The sequence below is a fragment of the Penaeus chinensis genome, chromosome 1, assembly GCF_019202785.1.
Source record: "Penaeus chinensis breed Huanghai No. 1 chromosome 1, ASM1920278v2, whole genome shotgun sequence".
NCBI classification, from domain to species: Eukaryota; Metazoa; Arthropoda; class Malacostraca; order Decapoda; family Penaeidae; genus Penaeus; species Penaeus chinensis.
Genome location: NC_061819.1, coordinates 18,413,020 through 18,423,019, shown reverse-complemented (window position 1 = coordinate 18,423,019; position 10,000 = coordinate 18,413,020). Strand labels below are relative to the sequence as shown.

Sequence of the window (10,000 nt, the reverse complement as noted above, 5' to 3'; positions counted from 1 at the left end):
GAGGTTAGATCGGAGGGAGGGACGGAGGAAGAGAAAAAGAGTGCGTGAAAGGAGAGTTTAGGGAGGAAAGGAGGGGAGAGGGAAAGGGAGGGAGGAAGAGAGGGAGAAGAGAGAAGGGAGGAGGAGGAGATGAGATGTTAGCATAAGGTGTCAAGGAAGGTGGCTGGCAGCTCGGACGGCAGAGAGGCAACAGCAATAACAGAAGCGTCTAGAAGGCAATTGCAATAACAGGAATAGCAAGGAGGCAACAGGAACGGCTCTGAGACAACAGGAACGAGACAGCTAAGACGTCTGCAACATCGACACTTTTTTTTTTTTTTTTTTTTTTTTTTTTTTTTTTTGAAGAGATCGGCTGATTGGTGATTCGATCTGGTGATTTATTTTTTGCATATTTATCTATTCGTTCATTTCTTATCTGATCGATTGGTTTGTTTGTTTATATATATATTAGACTGTTTATTTGTTGAATTTGTTTATTTATATACATTTATTTATATTTTTTCAATAATTTATTCATTATCTTATACGTTACTATATTTATTTATTTGTTTATTTATTTATTTATTTATTTATTGTTGTGTTCGGGAGAGAAAGTATTCCTCGGCAGAAATTCCCGGACGGCGGCGGCGGCGGCGGCGGCAACCTCGGAACGGCCGTGATTGGGAAGAATGGCCGTGATTCCGGCGAAGGCAGATGATAACGGTGAGTCTGGAGGGGGACATGGGGAGGGGAGGAGGGAGGGAGGGGAGGGGAGGGGAGAGGAGGGGAGGGGAGGGGAGGGGAGGGGAGGGGAGGAGGAGGAGGAGGAGGAGGAGGAGGAGGAGGAGGATGGGGAAATAGGGAGGGGAATGAAGGAGGGAGGAGGAGGCAAATGGAAGGGCGGAAGGGAGCATGGCAAGAACAAAGGTGGGTTAGGGAGGGAGATAGGGCGAGGAAGGGAAGGGAGAGGAAAAGTAGAAGGGGAGATAGGGGTGGGGAGGGTATGAGGGAGAGGGACAAGGGAGTAAGAGGAGGGAGGGTGTTCTGCAGTGGTCTTAGCGATCTTGTTGCAGACCAGATTTGAAGGCGAGAAACACTCAGTCTATTTCTCTCCTTCCCTTTTCTTCTTTTTCTTGCCCCTTCTGTCTTCCTGTCCCCCTTTCCTTCCTTCCCTTCTCTCTCTTTACCCTTTCTCCTCTCTCTTCCCCTCTCCCCTCTCTTCTCTCTGCTTTTCCCATCTGCCCGTTTTCTACACCTTCAGCCTTCTCCTTCCTTCCCTACTCTCTTCCCCTTCTTTTTTTCCTCTCTCCATTCCTCTCTTTCCTTGCCTCACCCCTTTTTTTCCCTCCCTCCCCTCTTTCCTCTCTCATCATTCTTCTCCACTCTCTCCGCCTTTATGCTCACTCTCTCTTTCCCCTTTCCTCCCTTTCCCTTCTTTTCCCCTCTTCCCCTTTTCCCTCTTCTTTCTCCTTTCCCCTCTTCTTTCTCCTTTCCTCTCTTCTTTCTCCTTTCCCCTCTTCTTTCTCCTTTCCTCTCTTCTTTCTCCTTTCCCCTCTTCCCCCTCTTCTTTCTCCTTTCCCCTCTTCCCCCTCTTCTTTCTCCTTTCCCCCTCTTCTTTCCCCTCTCCCACTTCCCGACGAGCGAAACAAGAAACCGGCGCAAGAGTGATGGGCGGTAGGAAACTTTGATGAGAATGGGCACCGCTCGCCAGGCCGTTAGCGGAATGATAGCAAAAATGCGCTAAAGAGAATGATGATGTTTGGAAGAGGCTGAGGAAAGAGAGCGGGAGGGAGGGACGGAGGGAGGGAGATTGGGGGAAAGGAAAGAGAGGCGAATTGGAGAGAGATACGGAGAAAGAGAGAGAGACAAAGCGGGATAGCCAGCAAGAGAAAGCTAGAAAGAATTAACAAAAGAGAGAGTGAAAAAAAAAGAGAATGGAGTCATATTTGGGGTAAAAAATGAGGAAGATCAAACAAGATCAAGTACGAGAGGAAGATATGTAGAGATAAAAGGAGGAAGATAAAAAGCGGAGAGTTAGCAGGGGGCGAAAGAGCTCCAGAGGCCAGAGTGATGACGACACAAACGGGCAGCGCGGGTCTCGCCTCCTCCCGCAGAAGTGATGAAGGCCATAATGATAAGGGCGAGCGATAGTGATGATTAGAGGGGATGCAGGTCAAGGGCTGCTTCGTAGGGCCGAGGTGATGACGGCGATGATTTTTCATTTGTTGTATTTTTTTCTGTATTTATTGTTTTTTTTTTGTTTGTTTTGTTTTTTTTGTTTGCATATTTATACGTTTCTTTGTTTATTTATTTATATGTTTTATTTTCTACTTAGTGATGACTTATAACTATGTTTGGTGACGAAGCTTCGTGTAAGCTAAGGTGATGATGACCACAGGCTTCACGTTGGCCAGAGCTTGTTTCCTGGCTGACTCACAACCTACCCATTTATGATGAATTTGGTGAAGTTTCATATGACTAAGGTGATGACAGCGATAATATATTTTTTCTTTTCTTTTTTTTATACTGAAGGGGAGGCGAGGTGAGGGGAGTCCAAACAATACGTATTCACAGGGTGATGACTCATAACCATTTGTGATGAATTCGTGTGTGATGACCTAGTGATAATGAAGTCGGCAGGAGATAAAGGGCAGAGATAACGGCAATTATTATGCAATTAGTGCAGATGCGGTTAAGAAATAGCGCCTTATCTGTTAACGTATTGCTCTTTAGATAAGGGAGTGTGCGGAAGTAGGCGGATATGAAGAAGCCGAAGATAAGAAAAAGTGAATGAAAGATCAGGCATGATAAGAAAGAATAATGACGGAAAATAAAGAAAGAGAAAGGAATAGATAAAGAAAAAGATTAATTGATAATAAGTAAGTTCCCGGTGATAATGGCCGAAGGCGAGGAACAAGAGAAGGGAAGGAGAATGAACCAAAAGAGGTGGAAAAAGGAAAAAAGAATGAATCCAGACGGAAGGGGGAAGAGAAGAGAGGGAGAAAGGAGGGGGGGAGGGAGGGAGGGAGGGACAGAGAGGGAGGAAAGGCGGGGAGGGGGAGACTGGGGAGAGGGAGCTAGAGAAGGAAGAAGGAATGAGAGGAGAAGGAGCGGGAAAAGGAAGAGGTAGGGAAGGAGCAGGAAAAAGGAGAGGAAGTGAGAGGAAGGAGGTGGGGTTAAGGCGTGGAATTAAAGATGGAGAGGGAGGAAGGAAAGGGGAAAAGGAGGGGGAGAGGGAGGGAGGAGGGCGAGCGAAAAAAGGGAGGAAGAGAAGGAAGGAGAGCGAGAGAGAGAGGGAGGGAGAGGGAGAGGGAGAGAGAGAGGGGAGGAGAGAAAGAGAGAAAAAAGGAGAAATAAAAAGAGAGAGAGCGAGAGAGAGAAAAAGAGAGAGAGAGCTAGAGAGAAAAAAGAGAGAGCGAGAGAGAAAAAGAGAGAACGAGAGAGAAAAAGAGAGAGAGCGAGAGAGAAAAAGAGAAGAGCGATAGAGAGAAAACAAGAGAGCGAGAGAGAAAAAGAGAGAGCGAGAGAGGAAGAGAGAGCGAGATAGTTAGAGACAGAGAGCGAGAGAGAGAGAGAGAGAGACAGAGACAGAGACAGAGAGAGAATAAAAAAAACAAAACAGAGACAGATAAAAAGAGAGAACACCAATATTGCGGGCAGGGGGACCGGCAGAGGGGCAGGGGGCGGGGGGAGGGGAGAGGTTGAATAGGCAGTAAAATCACCGACATAACAGGCGTGCGATAGGCTGAGCTGAATGACAATAGGCCTAGTTTATGGGTTTATGGAGGGCGGTTAGACAGTGTACAAGTCTGATTAAGTTATGCGCTGATGACTTTACAATCGAGTCATCAGCAAGGCAACAAATGGGAACGAGGTGGGGGAGGGGGGGCAATGGGGGTTTGTTGGGGAGAAGAAGCGGGGAATGGGAGTGGGGATCCGTTGGGGTGGGGAAGGAGAGGGGGAGGGGAGTGGGTTATGTGGGGATCTGTTGGGGAGGGGAAGGAGAGGGGGTATTGGTGTCTGTTGGGGAGGGGGAGGGGATGGGGAGTGGGTAATGTGGGGATCTGTTGGAGAAGGGAAGGAGAGGGGGTATTGGCGTCTGTTGGGGAGGGGGAGGAGAGGGGAGTGGTTTATGTGGGGAGCTGTGGGGAGGGGGGATGGCTATGGGTAGGGAGGTGTGGCTGTCAGTGGGTGGGAGGCCCCCTGGATGCCTGTAGGAAGGAATTATGGGTATCTTGGGGTAGGGGAGGGGGGTGAGAGGGGGTAATAGGCCATATTCCTTACGTGGAAGATCAGGGATTTTAGCTACGCATGGCTAATTGACTTCCTTTTTTTTTCCTTTGTTTTTGTTTTTGTTTTGTGTGTGTGTGTTCTCTTGACCTAGATATATTTTTATTCGCCTTTTTGTTTTCTTGACATTTTCTCCTGATCATTATTTTCTCTTCTTTTATTCTAAAATCGTTGGGTTAATCTTAATTGTTGATTTTTTGTTTTGCTTCATATTCTTATTTACTCAATTTATGTTTTATGCATATTTTTACTTGTTCCTGATTGCCTTTATGTGTGTGTGTGTCTGATTGTGTGTGTGTGTGTGTGAAAGAGAGGGGAAGAGTGGGGGGAGCGTGGGAAAAGTGAAAAGATATAAAGATGAAAGATATAAAGATGAATCGATTAGAGGGAAATGGGGATGGGAAGGGAGGGAGAGAGGTAGGGAGGGAGGGCATGAGGGAGAAAGGGAGGGAGAGAGAGGGGAAGCGAGAGAGGGGGAAGGCAATGGGAGAGGGAGCGAGTAAGGAAGGGAGGGAGAGAGAGAGGGGTGGAAGGCAGGGGGGAAGAAATCAAGGAAGGAAGGGAGGGAGAGAGAGGAAAGTGGGGAGAGGGAGGAAGCGAGAAAGAGAAGGAGAAATGGAGGAAGAGAGAAAGGAAGCGAGAAAGGGAGGGGTAGAGGAGGGAAAGGAGGAAGGAAGGGAGAGAGGGCCTAAGGGAGAGAGAGGGAGAAATGGACGGAGAGAGAGGAGGGAAGAAGGTGGAAAAGGAAGCAGCGAATAAAGACGAGGTGAAGATAGAGTGACGGACACCAGTCAGTCCAGTCACGATTTTGCTTGTAGCTTGACGATTCCGTTGCCCTCCCCCCCCCCCCTCCGCCCGTCCGCTCCTCGTCTTGCTCCTCTTCCTGCCTTTTTGAGATTCTCTTTTTCTTCTTCTTTTTCTTTTTCTCCTCCTTCTTCTCCTTCTTCTTTTCTTTTGCTTCTCCTTCCTTCTTCATCCCCTCTTTACACATCATCTCCCTACCTCCCCTTCCTATCCCATCCTCCCCATCTCTCCTCCTCAAAATGTCCTCTTTTCCTCCCTTTTATCCTTTCCCCTTCCTTCCCCTACCACTCTTCCCCCACCCTCTACCTTTCTCTCCATTCCCTTCTCACACTCCTTCTTATCTCTCCTTTTCTCCCTCCACTTCCCTCCCTTTCACCTCCTCTTCTCCCCCCCCCTCCTCAAGATCCCCAAGCATATCTTAGGCGCCAAATATTAATTTCCTGTTCTCTTTCTCTCCCTCCCATTTATCCCCCTCTTCTCCTATCCCTCCAGCCCCCTTACCCTCCCCATCCCTTCGTCTCTCTCTCTCCTTCTCTCCCTCCATCTCTACTTCTACCCATTCTACTCCCTTCCTCATCCTCCCTTCGTCTCCCTATCCCCTCGACCTCTCTCTTCTTGCCTCTCCATCTGTCCTTCCCCTCTTGCCAGTCCCTCCCCATTCCCCATTCATCCTTTCTGGCCCCATCTGTCCTCTCCATTCATCATTTTCCTCCCCGTTCCCGTCCTCTCCTCCCCATCCATTCTTTCCCTCCCCCTTCCCTTTTCATTTGTCGTCTCCATCCCCTTCTTTCTCTCCCCATCTGTCCTCTTTTCTATCTCTTCTCCCCACCCCATCCCCTTCTCCCCATTCTCATCTGTCCCTCCTCCTTTCCCTCCCCATCCTCTTCAACCCCACTCATCCTCCTTATCCCCACCCATCCTCCCCATCCCCACCCATCCCCACCCATCCTCTTCAACCCCACTCATCCTCCCCATCCCCACCCATCCTCCCCATCCCCACCCATCCTCTTCAACCCCACTCATCCTCCCCATCCCCACCCATCCTCCCCATCCCCACCCATCCTCCCCATCCCCACCCATCCTCCCATCCCCACCCATCCCCATCCATCCTTCCCATCCCCACCCATCCTCCCATCCCCACCCATCCTCCCCATCCCCACTCATCCTCCCCATCCCCACCCATCCCCCCCATCCTCCCCATCCCCACCCATCCTCCCATCCCCACCCATCCTCCCCATCCCCACCCATCCTCCCCATCCCCACCCATCCTCCCCATCCCCACCCATCCTCCCCATCCCCACTCATCCTCCCCATCCCCACCCATCCCCCCCATCCCCACCCATCCTCCCATCCCCACCCATCCCCACCCATCCTCCCCATCCCCACCCATCCTCCCCATCCCCACTCATCCTCCCCATCCCCACCCATCCCCCCATCCTCCCCATCCCCACCCATCCTCCCCATCCCCACTCATCCTCCCCATCCTCCCCATCCCCACCCATCCTCCCCATCCCCACCCATCCTCCCCATCCCCACCCATCCTCCCATCCCCATCCATCCTTCCCATCCCCACCCATCCTCCCATCCCCACCCATCCTCCCCATCCCCACCCATCCTCCCTATCCCCACCCATCCTCCCTATCCCCACCCATCCTCCCATCCCCATCCATCCTTCCCATCCCCACCCATCCTCCCATCCCCACCCATCCTCCCTATCCCCATCCATCCTTCCCATCCCCACCCATCCTCCCCATCCCCATCCATCCTCCCCATCCCCACTCATCCTCCCCATTCCCACCCATCCTCCCCATCCCCACCCATCCTCCCCATCCCCACCCATCCTCCCCATCCCCACCCATCCTCCCCATCCCCACCCATCCTCCCCATCCCCTCCCATCCTCCCCATCCCACCATCCTCCCCATCCCACCCATCCCCCATCCTCCCCATCCCCACCCCATCCTCCCCATCCCCACTCATCCTCCCCATCCCCACCCATCCTCCCCATCCCCACCCATCCTCCCCATCCCCACCCCCCCCCCCCCCCCCCCCCCCCCCCCCCCCCCCCCCCCCCCCCCCCCCCCCCCCCCCCCCCCCCCCCCCCCCCCCCCCCCCCCCCCCCCCCCCCCCCCCCCCCCCCCCCCCCCCCCCCCCCCCCCCCCCCCCCCCCCCCCCCCCCCCCCCCCCCCCCCCCCCCCCCCCCCCCCCCCCCCCCCCCCCCCCCCCCCACCCCCCCCCCCCCCCCCCCCCCCCCCCCCCCCCCCCCCCCCCCCCCCCCCCCCCCCCCCCCCCCCCCCCCCCCCCCCCCCCCCCCCCCCCCCCCCCCCCCCCCACCCCCCCCCCCCCCCCCCCCCCCCCCCCCCCCCCCCCCCCCCCCCCCCCCCCCCCCCCCCCACCCCCCCCCCCCCCCCCCCCCCCCCCCCCCCCCCCCCCCCCCCCCCCCCACCCCCCCCCCCCCCCCCCCCCCCCCCCCCCCCCCCCCCCCCCCCCCCCCCCCCCCCCCCCCCCCCCCCCCACCCCCCCCCCCCCCCCCCCCCCCCCCCCCCCCCCCCCCCCCCCCCCCCCCCCCCCCCCCCCCCCCCCCCCCCCCCCCCCCCCCCCCCCCCCCCCCCCCCCCCCCCCCCCCCCCCCCCACCCCCCCCCCCCCCCCCCCCCCCCCCCCCCCCCCCCCCCCCCCCCCCCCCCCCCCCCCCCCCCCCCCCCCCCCCCCCCCCCCCCCCCCCCCCCCCCCCCCCCCCCCCCCCCCCCCCCCCCCCCCCCCCCCCCCCCCCCCCCCCCCCCCCCCCCCCCCCCCCCCCCCCCCCCCCCCCCCCCCCCCCCCCCCCCCCCCCCCCCCCCCCCCCCCCCCCCCCCCCCCCCCCCCCCCCCCCCCCCCCCCCCCCCCCCCCCCCCCCCCCCCCCCCCCCCCCCCCCCCCCCCCCCCCCCCCCCCCCCCCCCCCCCCCCCCCCCCCCCCCCCCCCCCCCCCCCCCCCCCCCCCCCCCCCCCCCCCCCCCCCCCCCCCCCCCCCCCCCCCCCCCCCCCCCCCCCCCCCCCCCCCCCCCCCCCCCCCCCCCCCCCCCCCCCCCCCCCCCCCCCCCCCCCCCCCCCCCCCCCCCCCCCCCCCCCCCCCCCCCCCCCCCCCCCCCCCCCCCCCCCCCCCCCCCCCCCCCCCCCCCCCCCCCCCCCCCCCCCCCCCCCCCCCCCCCCCCCCCCCCCCCCCCCCCCCCCCCCCCCCCCCCCCCCCCCCCCCCCCCCCCCCCCCCCCCCCCCCCCCCCCCCCCCCCCCCCCCCCCCCCCCCCCCCCCCCCCCCCCCCCCCCCCCCCCCCCCCCCCCCCCCCCCCCCCCCCCCCCCACCCCCCCCCCCCCCCCCCCCCCCCCCCCCCCCCCCCCCCCCCCCCCCCCCCCCCCCCCCCCCCCCCCCCCCCCCCCCCCCCCCCCCCCCCCCCCCCCCCCCCCCCCCCCCCCCCCCCCCCCCCCCCCCCCCCCCCCCCCCCCCCCCCCCCCCCCCCCCCCCCCCCCCCCCCCCCCCCCCCCCCCCCCCCCCCCCCCCCCCCCCCCCCCCCCCCCCCCCCCCCCCCCCCCCCCCCCCCCCCCCCCCCCCCCCCCCCCCCCCCCCCCCCCCCCCCCCCCCCCCCCCCCCCCCCCCCCCCCCCCCCCCCCCCCCCCCCCCCCCCCCCCCCCCCCCCCCCCCCCCCCCCCCCCCCCCCCCCCCCCCCCCCCCCCCCCCCCCCCCCCCCCCCCCCCCCCCCCCCCCCCCCCCCCCCCCCCCCCCCCCCCCCCCCCCCCCCCCCCCCCCCCCCCCCCCCCCCCCCCCCCCCCCCCCCCCCCCCCCCCCCCCCCCCCCCCCCCCCCCCCCCCCCCCCCCCCCCCCCCCCCCCCCCCCCCCCCCCCCCCCCCCCCCCCCCCCCCCCCCCCCCCCCCCCCCCCCCCCCCCCCCCCCCCCCCCCCCCCCCCCCCCCCCCCCCCCCCCCCCCCCCCCCCCCCCCCCCCCCCCCCCCCCCCCCCCCCCCCCCCCCCCCCCCCCCCCCCCCCCCCCCCCCCCCCCCCCCCCCCCCCCCCCCCCCCCCCCCCCCCCCCCCCCCCCCCCCCCCCCCCCCCCCCCCCCCCCCCCCCCCCCCCCCCCCCCCCCCCCCCCCCCCCCCCCCCCCCCCCCCCCCCCCCCCCCCCCCCCCCCCCCCCCCCCCCCCCCCCCCCCCCCCCCCCCCCCCCCCCCCCCCCCCCCCCCCCCCCCCCCCCCCCCCCCCCCCCCCCCCCCCCCCCCCCCCCCCCCCCCCCCCCCCCCCCCCCCCCCCCCCCCCCCCCCCCCCCCCCCCCCCCCCCCCCCCCCCCCCCCCCCCCCCCCCCCCCCCCCCCCCCCCCCCCCCCCCCCCCCCCCCCCCCCCCCCCCCCCCCCCCCCCCCCCCCCCCCCCCCCCCCCCCCCCCCCCCCCCCCCCCCCCCCCCCCCCCCCCCCCCCCCCCCCCCCCCCCCCCCCCCCCCCCCCCCCCCCCCCCCCCCCCCCCCCCCCCCCCCCCCCCCCCCCCCCCCCCCCCCCCCCCCCCCCCCCCCCCCCCCCCCCCCCCCCCCCCCCCCCCCCCCCCCCCCCCCCCCCCCCCCCCCCCCCCCCCCCCCCCCCCCCCCCCCCCCCCCCCCCCCCCCCCCCCCCCCCCCCCCCCCCCCCCCCCCCCCCCCCCCCCCCCCCCCCCCCCCCCCCCCCCCCCCCCCCCCCCCCCCCCCCCCCCCCCCCCCCCCCCCCCCCCCCCCCCCCCCCCCCCCCCCCCCCCCCCTGTGTACGTGTGGGTGTGTTTTGTGTATGGTTTGTGTGTGTGTTGTGTTTTTCCCAAAAAAAAACCCCATCCCGCCGCCCAAAAAAAAGGGAAAATCCAAAGAAATATTGGTTTTGCTTTTGCCCTCAATATCCCCACGCGTCAGATTTCTTCCCCTCTTCTCATCCCCCTCCCGTATTTAC

General features: G+C 64.2%; 1 protein-coding gene across 1 annotated transcript in view; it reads left to right on the top strand.

Moving 5' to 3' along the window:
* Positions 1-8,724: 8,724 nt before the first annotated feature.
* Positions 8,725-10,000, top strand: part of LOC125033564 (basic proline-rich protein-like) — a gene marked incomplete at its 5' end in the record, with an annotated part of 46,284 nt that continues 45,008 nt past the window's right edge. Inside the window, one exon of the mRNA XM_047625224.1 lies at positions 8,725-9,830. Coding sequence (XP_047481180.1) covers positions 8,725-9,830 — 1,106 coding nt within the window. The remainder of the gene's footprint in view (positions 9,831-10,000) is intronic.